The sequence below is a fragment of the Cryptomeria japonica genome, chromosome 5 (genome assembly GCF_030272615.1).
Source record: "Cryptomeria japonica chromosome 5, Sugi_1.0, whole genome shotgun sequence".
NCBI lineage: Eukaryota > Viridiplantae > Streptophyta > Pinopsida > Cupressales > Cupressaceae > Cryptomeria > Cryptomeria japonica.
The window spans coordinates 15367899-15387595 of NC_081409.1; the positions used below are offsets into that span (position 1 = coordinate 15367899).

General features: G+C 40.6%; 1 protein-coding gene across 2 annotated transcripts in view; it reads left to right on the forward strand.

Moving 5' to 3' along the window:
• Positions 1-19697, forward strand: part of LOC131077994 (uncharacterized) — a 182684-nt gene that overhangs the window by 43544 nt on the left and 119443 nt on the right. For both annotated transcript variants that reach the window (XM_058015609.2, XM_058015610.2), the window contains 3 exons: positions 8377-8399; positions 8497-8576; positions 8875-9041. In XM_058015609.2, coding sequence (XP_057871592.1) covers positions 8377-8399; positions 8497-8576; positions 8875-9041 — 270 coding nt within the window. The remainder of the gene's footprint in view (positions 1-8376; positions 8400-8496; positions 8577-8874; positions 9042-19697) is intronic.

The following is a 19697-nucleotide window of genomic DNA, read 5'->3' on the forward strand; positions in this document are numbered from 1 at the left end:
TTTTGCATTTTAGAGTTAAGCTCTCAAGTAAGGTATGGCAAGATCTCTTGTTTTAATTTCGAACATTGATCGTCATTGCCTTAATTTTGAAATTTTGTTTTTCCTTAGCTCAGTCTTTTTTTAGGAAATGATTAATAAAGGACTTATCATTAAGTTTCCTAAAATTTGCTCTCTAATTTATGTTATGTATTGCAAAATCATGTTACTAATTTTGAAATGTTGTGTAGGCATCAAATGGAGGTCTCTTCAAGGAAAATCAAGCCGGATCAAGGACGGTCTTCGCCAGGACGATCAAGCCAGGACATGGACGACCTTCTTTGGACTAACATCATCAAGGGCAATCCAGCGTTCCAAGGCGAGGTACATCATCTTCCTGCACATCAAGGACGCAAGGAGTTAGAACAAGGGCTCGTTGAAGAAGCAAAATAGATCCAGATGAATTAATTAAAGCAAGTTTCTCAACAACATCAAGATGAATATCTACCAAGTTACAAGTGTCAGATGAGGTGGCGTCCTAGTCATCATTTCTCCAGTCAGTGTGTTCCACCTCAGCATGACCAGATTCAATGTACTTAACTCATGGAAGGTGGCACAAACTCCAATGTACCTACCCTGGCTATCCATTGGTCGATTTTTCTAAAAGGGACATGTGTCCAAGCAATACAATTTTATCATTGGTCAAACATTAAATGTTATGTAATGGTTGTAACAAACCCTAATTAGGGTTTTTCATTGTTGAATCTTGGCCATTGATCTTGAATTGATCTAAGCCATCAAATTGTATTGTGGGCACTATATAAGCCCAGGCATTTCATTTCTAAAGAATAATTAGCAATTGTTAGAGATAGTTTGTAAATAGTTAGAATAGTTAGAAAATAGTTGGAAGCAATTAGAGTAGAATAGGAGGACAAGGCAAGAAATTGTTGCCATTGATTGTAAACAAATTCCATTTTCATTGAAGTAATGGTGAAATATGTCGTTTTCTTGCAATTTGCATGGTTTCTTGTGGAGTCTTCAATCTTAGATGGTAGATGATTAGATGAATGGAGGAAATGTGATTGATTAATGGTGGAATTCGTACATCCATACTACTAGCAGTTTGTTGATTGCAGACTTGCCTTGCGTAGTCAACTGGATCATTCAGCCTAAGCTCAATTTCAATTTGTTGCCTCTTCATTGATATGCATCAACTTGGATGGTATCTATGCCTGCGGTGATGATTTGAACATCATAAAGCTCCCTTAGAAGATCGCACTAGTCTTGTGTAGATGTTCCATTGATGTCAAAACAAGATCTAGTTAGAGTTTCATCAAAAAATCAAGTCATTGCTCCTACATTCTTAGTATTAGGATTAGATCCTCTCTTCGCCCTTATCCTTTTTCCATTTTTTTTAAATCTAAGTTAGTAAGAGCCTGTGTCCAGCAAAGCAGATCGGAAGTTCAATGTAAGTCCCCTTTGTGATTCCAACAAATCACATCATACCACTGGAGCTTGTCCACACGTAGAGACCCTACATCAAAGAACCTTGGAGTCTACCTAACTGATCCTTTACGCGAATCTTCAGCAGTTAGAGACTATTTTCTCAAGAGAGGATAAGATGCCTATTGGTATTTTATTCTGTGTATGATTGTGTACAAAATACACGTCAACACTGTCCTTGCTCCATTGAATTTTTTTTGTATCATCAGAGGGTTCAGGAATTTCACTTTTGACATGGGAGTCAATTTTGTTTTCTTTCAAAACAAGCATGATCCTGAATTTCCAAGATACAAAATTTGATGCTCCATCTAATCGACCTTCAAACCTAACTCCGGTTGCCATTAGGATTATAGGAATGTGATCTACTAAGGGCCGGGTGAAAGTCTATGAGATCGTTACAGAATTTTAATATGATCTTCCTTAACTTCGCTCTGATACCACGCTAAGTTTATTTAAAATTCTGTGATCAAGAAGATAGGAGAGATGGAGATAGAACTTGAAAGTTGAATTTGATCTGCTATAGCGTGAATTGAAGGATGCACCACACTTATTGATTTTGGTGTGTTCATCCTCAATGTATGCATGTTATATAAGTGGATGAGGGGGTACGTAGTGAAGAGATGTCTTCCTATGTGGGAAGACACATCTCTTCCCTACATACTACTCACTACAACACGTTAACAAGCATTAGGATCATTTATTTGCCCGATTGTGAGGAGTGCGATTTGTTAAGAATCGCTAATCACAACCCGATAACATGTAATGGTGTAACTGGTGGCAAATGCAATAATTTAATTTGATTTATTCATTATTTGTTAACGTATATACTAATAGTTAATCTATTATTATATATGTTAACATGTAATCAAATTAATGCATCGGAATCATGAAATAGCACGACCAATGTTACAAGAATTAACACTTTTAACCCTTAGAATATGGATTTTACTTCGGAAAATGATGGTTTTTCCACTCAGAATCACTTAGAAACTTAGAAACTTAATAAAACTCAACTCGACTTAGGCAAATCCATCAGAAATTTGAGCGTAACACAAGGGAATCTATCTGGATAAAGTGCGAAGTCAACCTGTGTAATGTCCTGAGCCCGTACGAAGGCTATTTGCCGTACGGTGGAGTGATCTGCCATACGATGGAGTGAACCTGTACGGTCGCTGAGACGTACGATGACTGGGGTCACCTGAAGGCTTGGTGTCGTACGGTGATTGGTCACCTGTATGGTGGTTGGGAAAGTCGTACGGTGGATGTTGTTCGGTCGTACGGGGTGTACGATAGGGGTCCGTACGATGGGTGAATACCTGCCAAGTTCCGCCCTTAGAGCTCTCTGGATACTTTGTTAGTTCGATGTTGCACAGAGGCGTGGAATGAATTATTGTTATGCCAGACACAAGAGACCCAGATGAAGATTCGTACATACAAGGAGAAATAATATTGATAAGATTCGCACAACAGATTTCACACTTCAAACAGAAGCAGAATAGGGTGAGGGATGAATCCCACCGAAATTGCGGATACCAAGTAAGGAGGGTCTTTCACCTCCGAAATGGTGGACAACAGAACTCCAATTGGAATTCGCATAAACAAGAAAAGATACCAAATTCGCATACCTACAACAATGACTAACTCGGCCATATATATGGGCTCCAGGAAGTTTCCCGAAGGGTTACAAATGGGCCGACACCAAAAAAGTTTATAACTAACTAATTAATAAAAGGGGCCCGAAATATATTATGAAGTATGGGGCCGTACAGTAAATTATTTAAATTGACTATTTAATTATATCGGGGACATTACAATCCTCCCGGCCCAAAAATTGCTTGCCCTCAAGCAATTGTAGACTCCGATGCTCCCCGATCTGTTCACTCTTCCAGACGATGTCATCATGTCTGAAGATTGCCTCCATCCGTCTCGCTGAGATTTCTCTCACGTGGCCATTGGACATTCCCCTTAGTACCACCTTCTTGCCATCCACTTCAAATGAGAATTCCATCCTCTTGAAGCTTTGTGTGTACTGGTCGAGGGTCTCCATCCATTAAATGCCCAAGATGGCATCTATATCATCCAAATCAATCACGAAGAAATCGTCTGTCACTGTGTAGTTTCCCATGGTGATGCTGAGTTGTGGAACCAGATGAGTACATGACAATAGATTTCCTCCCGCTACCTTGACTTCGAACCCCTCATGCTCCTCTGTATGCAAACCCCTCTTGGTGATGAGTGATGAGTTGATAGAGTTGAGAGTGGCCCCACTGTCCAACATGACTATGACTCGTTGCCCTTGGAGTGTACCGCGAACCCGAAACACAATGCGCTCTGGAGTGCTGGTCAAAGCGGCAATGACACTTCCCCTACGGACCAGTGTGGAAATTCTCTCTACACAATCTATGTTTTCTTTAGCCTCCCCCGTGCTTTGCTGACCATCTTCCTCATTCTCTTCTTTGCTGTCGGATACCACTTCAATGGCTAAGCATCGGTGCCCTGGTCCCCATGGCTCCTTGCAAGTAAAGCAGAGTTTCCTTCTCCTGAGTTCTTGCCTTGTGGCTTCATCTAATGATGGCTTCTTCAGGGCTAGGGGTGGTTTGTCATGTGAGTAACTCTTGGAGGAAGAAGATGAGGTTGCCATGTCACGCACCTTCTTAATCACTTCAGAGAGTGTGTTGGGATCGAACCCTTTTACTCAACCCTTCAGTGGTTCCATTAATCCGTCCATGAATAGAAGCACCAATCTCCTCTTCGAGATATCTATTAATAACATGAACTGTCTCTGGAATTCTGCAATGTAACTGTCCACAAGCCCAGATTGCTTTAATTGAGCCAGTTCCTTGAAGTTGAGTTCTAGGTCCTTTCCGTCAAAACGGTCTATAAGCCTCTCCATGAATTCGGCATATGAAGTTATTTGATCATGGCTGAGGGTGACCATTCCATGATGCCACCATTCGTGAGCGACTCCTTCGAGGTGAAGTGCTGCAAATTTGGTAGCTTCATCTTCAGGCATCAGGTTGAGTTGGAAGTAGGTATCTTCTTTTTGTACCCAAGCTCGTGCCGAGGTTGCTCCGATCCCATCAAAGGATGACAAATTAATCTTACCAACCTTCCGTTTGATATCATAGTTGCAGTAGCCACGACTTCTACCGCCTGAGTATTTCATCCAGAGTTCAACATAATCCTTGAAGGATATGTCTCCCTCGAGATTTGCATCCTTCCAATCTTGATTCAGTTGTTCTTGCAAATCCTGGAAAGTGGCCTCTTGCTCCCCGTGGGGTGCTTTTGTTCTCTGGGGAAATGTCGACATCAGTGGCCGGAAATGGGAGCATTGTGGGTTTGACCTTCCAGTGACCAAATTATCGCCATGATCTCCATTTGTTTTACCTATGACCAATTGTCACAATGTATCCTCCATGATTTTTTGTCATTGTTCCCCTTTGATCATTTTTTCGTTGAGTTGAGCTTGGCTTTTGGTTAGCTCCCTTAACAATGCCATAACTTCCTTGGTAGGATCCTGTGGTTCCCCCATTCTATCGGCAGAACAGTACCTCCTTCTAGTGTACACCTGCATCCACTACCCGACAGGCTGGCAAGATCACTAGCTCTGATACCACTGTAATGTCCCAAGCCCGTACGGAGGCTATCTGCCGTACGGTGGAGTGGTCTGCCGTATGATGGAGTGAACCCGTACAGTGGTTGGGAAAGTCGTACATTGGCTGGGAAAGTCGTACGGTGGATGTTGTTCGGTCGTACAAGGTGTACAATAGTGGCCGTATGGTGGGTGAATACCCGCCGATAGATGTTGTTCGGCCGTATGGGGAGTATGGTAGGGGTCCGTACGGTGGGTGAATACCCGCCGAGTTCTGCCCTCAGAGCTCTCCGGATACTTTGTCAGTTCAATGTTGCACAAAGGCGTGTAATGAATTATTGTTATGCCAGACACAAGACTTAGATGAAGATTCGCACATACAAGGAGAAATAATATTGATAAGATTCACACAATAGATTTCACACTCCAAACAGAAGCAAAATAGGGTGAGGGATGAATCCCACCGAAACTGCGGATACCAAGTAGGGAGGGTCTTTCACCTCCGAAATGGTGGACAACAGAACTCCAACTGGAATTCACATGAACAAGAAAAGATACCAAATTCGCATACCTACAACAATGACTAACTTGGCCATATATATGGGCTCCAGGAAGTTTCCCGAAGGGTTACAAATGGGCCGACACCAAAAAAGTTTATAACTAACTAATTAATAAAAGGGGCCCGAAATATATTATGAAGTACAGGGCCGTACAAAAAATTATTTAAATTGACTATTTAATTATATCGGGGACATTAGAACCTGAATAATTCTCTAGGAGCGAGAAAACAATTCCAAAAGGCTTGAAAACACCTTAGCACTTAAAATCACCTACGAGGACATTTAAAAACACGTTAACGCTCAAAAAGGGTCTACACTTAGACAAAACTAGGATCATTTAGAAATCTCAATTTTACGCACTTGATCCTATAACTTCAAAAACCCTAAACGACACTAGGCATGATCAAAACTCCGAGACTCGGGCATGAGAAACACAAAATTGCCCACTAAGCAACCAAAACCCTAACCTAACAACGCAGAAAGCAAGAAAAGAGGGGGTCCCCGTTAGCAATGGGGCGATGTGTGAAAAGGTCACAATAGGTCTCAAATATATAAGCAAGGAGAATGTTTAGTAGAAGTAGCAGGATCGTTCCTCTTGAGTGGAAAAAAACTGTGTTGATAAAGTTCCTCCACCAAGTTCAAGTGCTATAAGCCCTCAAACACCTTCAAATAGTTGGCGATAAAGCTGTTCAGGTTCTTGGTTGGAGTGGTAGCCATTTTGTCCATTGAGAGGGCCATCCTTCATTTTGAGTCTTCATATGGGACCAAAAGCCTTCATATTGGTGTTTGTGATTTGTAAAATGATCAGAAGATTTCATGTTGAAGTGTGACACAGTTCAAAAGACACATTTGTGTAGGGTGCAGGCATTAGAATGGAGAAAAATGAGGAAAATTGGAGGTTATTGCACTATATTGTTACTGCCTGGGCAGTTTTCTCACCATTTGAAGTGGCAGTTTTGCAAGTATTCAGAAACAGTTCATAATGCCTAGCAACATTTCAATTTTCCTTACTTTCTGATGTTTGGTGAATTTTGACATTCTTGATAGCTCTGTACACGCATATGATTCCATTGTAAATGTCCAAGAGGCAATATAGAAGGAATTAGAAGTGAATCACAAAGGGAATTGATCAAGCTAGAAGAGTGTGTGCAAGAGAGCTCTGTGTGATCCCAGGGACCAGACTTAGTTGATTCAGACTGGTTGTGTGCCCAAGGGTCCTAAGATTGTATTCACCATTGATGATAGTGGATGAGGTCATGTTTTGCCTCACTTTTGCTAGATATGATTATTCTTTAGGGTAAAAATCCTTGAATCTTCTTTCATGATGGTTGTTTGGTTTCATTTCCTTTCAAGTTCAAAGTTAATTGCTTGCTTAAAGAAAATAGTTGTTGATGACTATTGTATGGTATAACCTGTTGATTTTAAAATCTCAGATTAACAGTAAGAACAAAAATCAGAATTGTATCTTTGATAATGTTAATTTCCAGCTTATATTAACCTGTAGGTTAAATGATTAATAATGAACATTTAAACAAACATAGTAGAAGTTGAATGCATGAAACAACATAGACACATAACACAAGTTACCCTGGGAAACCTCCCTCTTGGAGGAAAAACCTAGCATGAAGTGATCCTCAGATCTGATTATAAATTAGATGTAACATTCTGAGTACAACACTTATCTCTTAGGGTTGATGAAGATGATCAAACAACAATCTGTTTTATGCTCCTTTGATGGCTAGGTCTGCACACAAGATAGTCTTAGATTTGCACTTTTATCCGCACCAGATCTGCACTTTTGGTGCACTTTAGGTCTGCACCAAATCTGCACTTTAGTCGCACCTTAAGTCTGCACCAAGTTGCATACACAGTTCGCACCTTTGGAAGATGAGATTTGTGCTCCAAGTGCACACACAGTTCACACCCTTAGAAGGATAATCTCGCACCTTTTCTGGATAACTTTGCACCTACTAGCTGAGATAATTCGCACATATGACTGAAGAAGTTCGCATAGAGCAGAGAGGTATTTCACCTTGATGAATTATGTAAATGACTTGCAATTGTTGCTTGTATATATATGCAAGATGTGAGACCCATCTTTTGGGTCGGCTCAATAACCTTTGGCGCCAAACAATATTTTAGTTTACACGCCACATATGGGTCCTATCTTTGGCGCCCAAGTTACATGCTAAATGATATGACTTTGGGTCCATACATTTGACTAGGTGTGGCCTTTAGTTTTGGACATAATACAATAAGGATAGGGTCCAGCCCTATAAAGATTCACATAATATTGGAATAGGGCCCAGCCCTATTTTTAATGAATTCTAATGTTGCCTTTGGCAATTAGAATTCATCTTTTATTTTGCTTCGTAGTCACAAAAAATCAACATAACCATTGTAGTTTACAAATAACAGAGTATGCCAAATTATGACTGATATTTGTAGTAGAAGCACTAAATTTCATGTTGGTCAAGCTACTTGGCAGATTGATTTTCATAGGTCAGGTTGTTACCAAATTTTACATGAAAATACACACAAAATAGAAATAGATCAAATTTAACTCAGAAGAATGATCATAGCTTACAATGTCATCACTGATCACTCAATTTGATGGTAAAATATATCCAATTATTCAGTACATAATTTCTAGTTTATTACTGCATTCATTTCTGATAGCCAAGCATCGTTTCAATTCTGACCATATTTTTCTTATGGTTTTGTACAATTGGGAGCTCTTTTCAGGACCTTCTCATTATTGTGAAAAGGTACAAGTTGTGCCCTCCCAATTTCTTTTGCTATAATTAGTTGCAAATTTGTACTACAAATTGAAGGTCTCTTTTTTAATGGTGAATTTCTGGACAGGCAAGATGGGGATTGGACCGTGCTGGAATTTTGTATCAAGAGACAAAGCATGTTCCTGGATTTCATTTATTATACACAAGGTTTGCACTGTGTACTTCCATTCTCACAGTATCTGCTTTGCAGAAACAGGGTCAATGTAGTTGTCAGCTGTGGAATTGATCAAATGGTTTTTACCATTTCCAAGTTCAAATAATGACTTTAGTTGTGCATACAATATGCTTGCCTAAATGCCAAAGAATAAAGATCCAAGATTCTGAAAATTAGGATTCTATTCTTCAAGGAGTTTTTGCTATATCTGTAGTTCTCATTTTCCGTTTTTAAAAAAGATGCAAATTTCCTTAGTGAGTAGACTGATTGAATCTTTTTGGAATTTCTTAGAGGATTAGGACAGGGAACCAGCTGTCCCAAGCTTGTAGTCAGTGAGGGAAAAAAGCAACCAGTGTTGAATGAATCATCAGACATCCTGCAGTTTGCTGATCAGAACATTAAATCTGAAGAAGATTGTTTGTATCCATCTGCCCTTAAGCAGTCTGTGCAAGAATGGGGTGATTATCTGGTTTCTGACCACCTTTTTGAATCTTTGTTGGATACAACAGAATATTTAGTTGCTATCAATTAAAATTTGTTGATTGGAAATGATTTTCCTCATTCTATGGTTGCTATGATGGAGAGAATCAATGTTTTGAGTCCATCGTGTCGCAAAAAGATTTGTTGATCCAATTGCAAACTGTGTTCTAGATGCAGGCTTATTATATGCCTTCAAAATCCTAACTGCAAGCCATCTATAAACATATAAGAACCAACTCTAAGAGATTAGCCACAATTAAATGCCTTGACAACTTTTCTCATCTAATTTTCATTTAATATTTCCCTGGACTTGAAATTTGATGCTCTCTATATGAAGCTTAGGTTGTGTCACTCATCATCTAAGATAGCTAATTGATAATCTATCAATGTCTCCTACGATTCTGAATGGAATTTTCTAAATTGATATCTATCTATAGGGAATATAGAATGTCAGCAAGTTTCAAATTCCCCAAGCCTGCCAGAATAGCCAATGAACTTCCCAAAGCAACTCAATAATTCATGTTTGGTCTAATGTTTTTGTGGGGTCAGTTTTCAATTTAGCAACATGCCGTTCTGTCAAATGATGAAAGCCTTACACCCAAACCAGTACCATTACTTTAGCTGGAGTTATCATTTCTTAATCAACTATAGGTTAAGATAATCTGGGACCATGTTTTAAGTATTCTTTATGAGCTTGATTTTTTAACCTGGCCAAAACATGGTAGATTATGAATATTTTCTTTATACTTGTTAAATAAGGATCAAATTTCTTGTCCTATCCCTTCAAACCAGAAATTTTTTTTAATTACAAATCCAACCTCGATCATCCTGAGAGCATAGCCTACACATCCAAATGAGGCCAGTTGAAGAGTATGGACCTTTCAGACCATATCCAGTGACATCCCTAGAAGATGCTAAATATTCATCATCATATTAGCTAGAAGGAGGTACCCTAGAAGAGGCGGGGCATAATATGGCAGCAATAGAGGACAAGGAGCACCAGATCATAATGTGCCAACATTTGATCTGACCAGCTTCAATTTTCTGTAGTTTAAGCTTTCATAGATCCCAATTTCTGAATTCCACAAGGCATTCACTACTTCCCTACACTGTTACATATAACCAACAGGGAAAGACATAGAAGCACAATAAAAGACAGAGCTAAGAAAAAGGTTAGAAGAGAAAGAAATGGGAGAGTAGGAAAATAAAAGGTGACTAGAGCAATAACTCCAAAGCATTCATATCAATCACATTGTCACATATAGCCAGAAATCTCCATGAACACTTTTTTCTTTCTTATTACATTGTTAGCAATATATATTTATTAATATAAAGCCCTTGAAAATGCTCCTATGAAGAATTAAAGGTACAGGCCATCTATTAAGCTGAAAAGGAAAGAACATCTACAGATAGCCGTTTAGGATAGCATAGAATCTCTAAGCCTCTTGAAGTACTTGAGGTATCCACTATTGAAAAATATACAAGCTCAATACCAAAGGTTGTGAAATTCAATTTCTATCCAATAAACCAATCAAAGGATGAGATACAGGGCTTGGACACCTACAACATGAAAATCTGAAACTAATATGCAAATCTGAAATTAAGTTGCCTTAATATGGAAATACCATGATTAGATCCTATAGTTAGGTTTATCAGATTTCCACAATCCATGTTATTGATTGTAGTTGATTTCTGGATTCAACTCTGTAAGCACTTTTGCATGATTAGATTCTTCTTTTTAATGATGCTAAAAATCAACCTTCATGTCATACTTATTAACACTATCTTATGTGAACTTATAACAGCAATAAATAAAGAATTTATCACCATAAGATTGCAGCAAAGAGGCACAAATCAGCAACACAAGAACATCACATAACAAAAGATTTATGTGGAGAAACCCTTTTAGGAAAAAGTTCCATCAAGAAGAGAGGTCAAGTATGCATTATCAACAATAAATGTGATTACAACACATTCACTTCCATTTTCCTCTTTGCCTCTAACATGGCAGCATCTGTGTACCTGTGAACAACCTCCTTATGCTTCTCACTTGTCCTTGTTCTTGCAAAGTAACTCTACATTCAGCTGTCCCTCTTTTAGTTCTACATCCAAAGAGTTGTTTATATTGGATGACAATAGCTCTCAAACCACCAAACAAGGCATCCAAAGAAGGCTCTTCATTCCAAATGACCCCAACCCTTGGATTGCTTCCATGGAAGTCAAAAAGAAATTGATTTTGGCTCCAATACTTTTCCTCCAATTTGGGAGCCCAAACTTGCAAGATAAACATTATATTAAATTTAATAAAAGATCGAATACCAAGAGACACTTGTTGTCTCTTCCAAGCCCCCACTTGGAGAAGTGATGCAAGAACATCCCCGGTCGATGAGCAATCTTGCATCAACCAAAAATATTTCCTTTCAATTTTGTTCTTGTTTAGTTCTTTGTGCAGTTTTTCTGTGTTCTTACTGGTTGGTACAGGTAGTTGCTTGTTCTTCATGGCAGATCTTATTTTCGGTTTCCAGACGGTTTCATGTGCTTGATTCAAAATTTTCAGTTCATTTGGGTTCTTTTCCGGTCAGTTATCGCTTCCGGTTGACTGTTTCTGGGTTCCGGGACAGTTCTTGTGCTACCGGTTGGTTTTCCTTCATTACCGACGCAATTCTTGGCGTGTGGATCCATCTTGGGTCTTGTCCGATGTTCTTTGGCGTGTGGCTGACCTTCCTGCTGAACCGCATCACTTGGTTGTTATTTTCTTGAAAGATTTCTTTAAATCTTAGGACTGACCTAATTACACGTTTCATTTTCCTGCATTGGTGAATGTAATCTTATGAGGCCGACCCATATATGTTCCGGTGGGTATAAATATGATATTATGTAATCATTTGTAGGGGCAGAGGAAGTAGAACTTAGAGTAAGGGTGGAGATTCGCATGTTGTGATCCGGTTGATTCTTAGAGTTCCGGTTGGATTGTATCTGGCTTGAAGCCTGCATGTAACTGGTTAACTATCGAATGTTCTTTGATGATTGCCAGATGATTGCCAAAATTTCTAAGGCTTTAATATGATTTGTTTATGTGAACTTGTTATGTTTTCTTGCTGCTTTTGTTGTGTCTCTCTTGCTACATAAGTCGGTTGACTCTTTTGAGGGTTTTTACCGGTTATGGCTGCATCAAGTGGTATCAGAGCTGGTTATGGATTGGTTGGTGGAAGAATCGTTTGCGAACATTGAGGCATTCCTTGGGGTGGATAGATCGCCGATTGGAGGCAGGCTGCGCGTGTGTTCAATAGATCGATGAGGGGAGGCAATTGAAATCGGTAGTCAGATCGCCATGTTGAGGCAGTTCACTGGAGTGGAAGAAGAGATGCCTCCGAGGAGGACAAACCCCCGAAGGGTAGAGTTGATGATGGAAGACTTCAAGAATGAAGTAAGGAATGAAATCCGAAATGCTTTGGTTGGTTTGCGGAGAAACCCTGATTCTGAAGATGAATATGAGGAAGCCGGTGAAGAGCTTGAGGAAGCTGAAGGACCAGAAGATGAAAGAGAGGAAAGATTCCTGAGAGCAGTGGCACAAGCGAGTAAAGTTCATAAAGTTGAGGTTTCCAACTTTTCCGGAACGCTGAACCCGGAGGATCTGATCTATTGGATCAGAGAGTTGGAGGACTACTTTGAGTTTGAGGATGTCAAGGACCTGCAGAGAGTCTGGTTGGCACAGACCAATTTGAAAGGGCATGCTGCCTTGTGGTGGAAAGAATTGCAGAAAGACAGAGTAGAGAATGGTGAATTGAAGATCACTCGGTGGAGATAGATGGTTACAAGATTGAAGGCCAAGTTCATGCCAGGAGACTATGAATTGGAACTGTTCAAGAAGTTGTAGAACCTAAAACAGAGAAACATGACTGTGAAGGAATATACTGAGGAATTCTAGAAGGTGGTGATCAGATCTGGACATAGAGAGATGGATAGAGAAAAGGTGGCGAGGTACATCAATGGACATGTTGTTAACATTCAAGATGAGATGAATATGTTGAAAGTTTCCACAGTCGAAGAAGCTTACTAGTATGCTTTGAAGGTTGAGGAGAAGGTGAGAAGAAGAGAACCGAATAAGGGAAAGGAGAAATTTAAGATGAGTGATAGTATGAAGAAACCGGTTGAAGAAGAGGAATCAAAACCTAAGTGGAGTAAAGAACCGGAACAAAAGACACCGAGGAAAGGTAGCAGCAGTACCGGTAGAGAATTTCTTGGCAAATGTTTCAAGTGTGGAGAAACCAGACATAGATTATATGAATGTAAGCAAGGAATGGCAAGAAGTTGTGTGGCAAGTGAAGAACCAGATGGTGTTAGATCTGATTGTGCACCGAAGCAAGGAGAATCCCCTATGTTCAGAAGAAAGGATACCGAATCTACTCAGAGGAAGAGTCTTTTCTGGATTGTATGCAAATCAGGTGGTAAGTGTTGCAAGGTCCTTGTAGATAGTGGAAGTACTGATAATTTAGTATCTGAGGAGATGGTTGTGAAGCTTGGGTTGAAGAGGCTTAAGCATCCTTGTCCTTATGAGGTGAGTTGGTTACAAGATGATTAGAAGAGAGAGATAAGGGAGCTGTGTTTGGTGAATTTCAACATTGGGCCTTTTAGAGATGAAGTTTTATGTGATGTTGTATCTATGAGTGTTTGTCATGTCTTGTTGGGGACACCTTGGCAGTATGATAGAGGAGCTATTTATGACTGTAGAAGAAACCTAGTTACTATTGAAAAGGATGGACATAAGTTCACATTGATTTCTTTGAAGGAGAAAGAGGAGGTGAAGAATCTGAGTCCTGAGAGAAGTTGCAATACTGAGAAACCAGTGGCAGAGGTTATACCAGAAGGTTTGAAAGAACCGGTTGCAGAGGTCATATCGGAGGTTTTGAAGAAAGATCTAATAGAACCAATTGCGGAGGTTAAACTGGAGGGTGACATGAGTTTGCAGAAGGAGTTGACGGATGAACCTGACGGATAGATGGAACCGGTCGACAAAGAGCTGATGGTGACAAACCCTATGAAGTCTTGTGGCAGAACCAAATCAGAGTTGCAGAAACAGAGACAATGTGCAAATCTGAAGCAAAGAAAGAGAAACAAAGGGAGTCAGAGGTTAGAGAAGCCGGTTGAGGCACCAGAAGAGCTAAAGCAGAGATTAGCAGATAAAGATGTTTGGATCAGAAATGATCATGAGATCTTCATTCCGAATCCTCTTAGATGTTCATGAGCCGCCTCTCATGGAACATCTTTTTCTACCTGGGTTGTCGGATGCAAGAGCATCCTCGGTCGATGAGCAATCTTGCATCAACCAAAAATATTTCCTTTCAATTTTGTTCTTGTTTAGTTCTTTGTGCAGTTTTTCTGTGTTCTTACTGGTTGGTACAGGTAGTTGCTTGTTCTTCGTGGCAGATCTTATTTTCGGTTTCCAGACGGTTTCATGTGCTTGATTCCATATTTTCAGTTCATTTGGGTTCTTTTCAGGTCAGTTATCGCTTCCGGTTGACTGTTTATGGGTTCCGGGACAGTTCTTGTGCTTACCGGTTGGTTTTCCTTCATTACCGACGCGATTCTTGGCCTATGGATCCATCTTGGGTCTTGTCCGATGTTCTTTGGCGTGTCGCCGACCTTCTTGCTGAACCGCATCGCTTGGTTGTTTTTATCCGGAAAGATTTCTCAAAATCTTAGGGCTGACCTAATTACACGTTTCATTTTCTTGCATTGGTGAATGTAATCTTATGAGGCTGACCCGGATATGTTCCGGTGGGTATAAATATGATATTATGTAATCATTTGTAGGGGCAAAGGAAGTAGAACTTAGAGTAAGGATGGAGATTCGAATATTGTGATCCGGTTGATTCTTAGAGTCTCGGTTGGATTGTATCTGGCTTGAAGCCTGCATGTAACCGGTTAACTACTAGATGTTCTTTGATGATAATAGGATAATTGCCGGAAGTTCTAAGGCTTTAATATGATCTATTTATGTGAACTTGTTATGTTTTCTTGTTGTTTTCGTTGTGTCTCTCTTGCTGCATAAGTTGGTTGACTCTATTAGAATAATATCATCAGTATATTTGTTTCTTTTTTGTTTAATGGTCAATATATTGTAAATCTTGTATAATTAGTTTCTTTCTAATTCTGACAATTGTTCTTTTAGAAACATCGTGTATTGTATCTTTATTTTAATGATCGCTTTGATCATTAGTAAATACATAAAATTTTACCAATTACATTTGTAATATGGTATCAGAGCCCACAGGTAAATTTTTTCGAAAAATTTTCACCCTAATTTCGTGTTAGTGAATTTTTTGGAAATTATTTCAGTTTGTCTTTCCAAAACCCGTCGAGGGTTTTCAGTCTTATTTCTGGCCTGTAAAGGTGCGTGGTTTGGGGTTGGATTTGTAATTCGTGATTTTTCGTGTGGGATCCTTTCGTTTTTATCACACTACAACCCATTCTTTTTCGGTGATCGCGCGACAAGTTCATGTTCTGTAAGACGACAATAGTATATTTTCTGTGGCGTTTTGCCTTCCGAGTGGGATTCCTGTGCGATTTGTTTTTCATCAAATCGCGTTGTTTTTTGACGGTCGGTTTTGCTTATCACATTTTTTGCGATCTTCTTGCTCGCGTGACTTCCTTCACCATTTCCTCGTGATCTTCTCTCGCATCTGTGTGGTGTTTGCAGCCTAAACGTGTCGTGGTTTTCGCGACCTGTGATTTCCGTGGCATTTCTCTGCAACCTGTAACGGGATTTTTTTTTGATCCATCTGCAACCCGCGTTTGTATGTTTAGGGTTTATTTCAAACCCTCTATTCTGCTCTCTACAACCCGCGATTTTCAAAAAACAAAAATCAGAGACGGGTTTTTTTTTGGTATTTCATCAGCTTTTCTGGGTACCTGTCAGATTTTTTTGAAATCTGCCTCAAAATCAGTGCCAGTCTTCTGCCTCTGTTTTCTTGCACGCATCGTGTTTACGTGATTTCACACGCTTTTCTGCCTCGATATTCGTGCCATTATCCGGTCAACTAGCTTTGACCTCAGTTTTCAGCCATGGCATCTTTGACGAATATTTTGCTCGAGGGCAGTCAGAAATTCAATGGCAGAAATTATAACACATAGAAACAACGGATGCTCACCATTTTTGAGTATCGTGTTATTGATCAGTTAGTTCTTGGAAAGGCCACCTGTCCCTCTACAGTAGGTCCTGACCAGACAAAGTTTGATGAACAAAATCGTGAAGCAGTCATGCTCATCAAGCTCTCAGTGACCGACGATCAGCTTCCTCAGATACCTTCCGACAACACAGCTGCCAAGATATGGGAGCATCTCAAGACGCTGCATGAAACGTCTTATAAGAGTAGAGCCTTCTTTTTGAAGAATATGCTCTTTTCTATTGTCATGGATGAGAGGAAATCTCTTCAGGATCACCTCAATCGGATCAAGGAAATCCGTGACTAGTTGGAAGCCATCAGCCGGAAAATGGAGGAGGACATGGTCGTGATAACTCTGAAGAGCTTACCAAAATCCTATGAGCATTTTTTCGATTTTCTCAACATCACCTCAACTAGTGTTGATCTGAAGTTCACTGATCTCTGCGCTAAACTTCTGTAGTAGGATCGGTGGAAGCAGCAGTTCGGCAGTGGTCCTAGTTCATCCTCTTCAGAACAAGCATTCGCAGCTAAATCCTTTCAGAAGGATAAAATCAAATCTCAACCTTCCCAGCCTTACCAGCAGAAGAACTTTGCTCCGTCATTAGAAGGCTCGAAGAAGAATGTTCAGTGCAATTACTGCCATAAATTTGGTCACATGAAGCTTGAGTGCCTTAAGCACTTGGCTGCATAGGCTAAGCAAAGTAGTTCGCAACCGAAAGCATATGTAGTAGAGCACACTGAGCAAAGCGAGTTTTCCTTTTACGCCTTCATGGCTAAAAGACCTGCAGACCAAGTCAAATCCTCTGCCTGGTATATAGATTTAGGTGCCACACGCCACTTCACTCATCGCCGAGATTGGTTCACTGATTTTCAGCCGTACTCAGATTCAGTTATCTTTGGAGGAGGGGAAGAGTACACCTTTGTCGGAAAGGGCAATGTACAGATTCAGTCTGGTAGGAGGAAATTAATTTTCCTCGATGTGTACTATGTTCTAGGAATGGAACTCAACCTTCTCTCAGTCAGTCAAATTCTGAGACATTCTCCTCGGCTAGCCGTGACCTTCAGTTCACATCAGTGTTGTATCATTGATTGGGAGACTCAGACAATTGTTGCTGTGGGTCTTGAGGATCATGGTCTATTCAGACTAGTTGATTCTGGTGATTCTCCAGAGCTCGCCATGGCAGCCAAGCGCTCCTCTGTTAGTACACTTTGGCATCAGCGGTATGGGCACTTGAATGTGCACTATCTTTCTCAACTTGTTCGGGAAGATCTTGTCGTTGGATTGCCAGAAATCCAGACCCAGAACCTTGGAGATTGCGGAGCATGTCAGGTTGGGAAGAAGCATCGAACTCCATTTTCGGATGGCGACTCCTGGAGAGCCTCTAAGGTACTACAGTTGGTCCATGCTGATATTTGTGGACCTATGGCTACTCCTTCCATCACTGGGTCCAGGTATTTTCTACTTTTTGTTGATGATTTTAGTAGAAAAATGTGGGTGTATTTTCTTCATTAGAAATCAGAGGTTTTTGCTGTGTTTCAAAAATTTAAAGCATTAGTAGAAAAAGAGTCTGGTAATCATATTGTAACTCTTCGGTTTGATAATGGGGGAGAATTCTGTTCTTCTGCTTTCTCCCATTTCTGTGCACAACATGGCATCAAGCGGCAACTCACTACACCATACACCCCACAACAAAACGGTGTCGTTGAGCGGAGAAACCGCACGATTACCGAAATGGCTCGGTCTATATGCTTGAACACAAGAGTGTTTCGAAGAAATTTTGGGCTGAAGAAGTTAATACTGTAGTCTATCTTTTGAATCGGTCTCCTACTGTGGCCATGAAGAAGAAGACTCCGAAAGAGGCCTGGTCAGGCTGCAAGCCCAAAATCAGTCACCTCAAGGTTTTTGGCTCCACTGCCTTTGTTTGGATCCCTGATGCAAAACGCACCAAGCTGGATGCCAAGAGTTAGAAACCTATGCACACTGGCTACAGTGATAATCACAAAGCCTACCGCCTAGTTGATGTTGAGATAGATCGTGTCATCTTCAGTCGGGACGTGGTTTTTGATGAGGGTCGAGCGCCATTTCAACTCTCTCCTCCAGTTGTGGATTCAGAGGATCAGCCTTTGCAAGCTTCAGACCTAGGTGTTCGTCTTCCATTAGGTCCACTTGATGGGAGGGTTCCAGCTGTTCCAACTCCTGCACCTTCACTAGTTTCTTCTCGTGTAGGATCACCTAGACAGGCAGCTGCACCACCAGATTTTCCACAAGTTTCATCCGATCTTCTATTTGATGAACCTGATCCTATTGCCCCTCCTGCATCTGATGTTGGCACTTCTACTCTTCGGCCTAAATGGTGGGCTAAGACACTTGCTGATCTTCATGATGCTTAGCTCATTGTTGGTAGAACTGCTCAGAAAAAGAGCAAGCAGCCCGATTATGTCAATTTTTCTCTCATGGCCAACAGTCATAGTGTGTATGAACCTCAAACATACATAGAGGCGAAAGGGATACATGAGTGGGAACAAGCTATGGCAATTGAGCACCAGAGCTTGCTGAAAAATAACACTTGGTTTCTGTCAAATCTTCCTCCAGGCAAGAAACCCATTGGGTGCAAATGGGTCTATAAAGTTAAGTACAAGGTTGATGGTACTGTAGATAAGTACAAGGTTCGTCTTGTTGCCAAAGGCTTTTCTCAGCGTCCATGTATTGATTATGAGGAAACCTTTGCTCCGACTGCAAAGATGAGCACCATCAGATTAGTCCTAGTCATGGTAGCTCAGTATGGTTGGAAGGTCCATCAGATGGACATCAAGAGTGCCTTCCTGAATGGTGAGTTATAGGAAGAGGTCTACATGACACAACCTCCTGGATTCAAGGTTGCCAACAAAGAACACCAGGTTCTCAAACTGGTGAAAGCACTCTATGGCCTGATACAGGCTCCTCGGGCATGGTACATAAAAATTGATAGGTACCTCACAGATCAAGGTTTCCAGAGGAGTCCTTTTGACTCAAATTTGTATGTCAAGACTATTGGCAGTGATATCATCATTTTGGTTATTTATGTTGATGATCTAATCATCATTGGCAGCTCAGCATCTTTGGTTCAGGGAATCAAACAGAATATATGCCAGTCTTTTGACATGACTGACCTTGGGCTTTTGCACTACTGCCTAGGTGTTGAGGTTTGGCAACAGTCTCATGGCATCTTTATTTCTCAGTCCAAATATGCCAGGGCTTTGCTAGACAAGTTCAGAATGCAGGATTGTAAACTTGCATCTACACCTATGGAGAGAGGCTTGAAGTTGTCGGCCAAATCCTGTTCTCCAATTGATAATGAATCTGACTTTAGACAACTAGTAGGCAGTTTAATCTATCTCACCTCCACTAGACCTGATCTGAGCTATGCAGTGAGCTACATATCCCGATTCATGACAGCCCCTACATCAGAACACTGGGCTGCAGCGAGG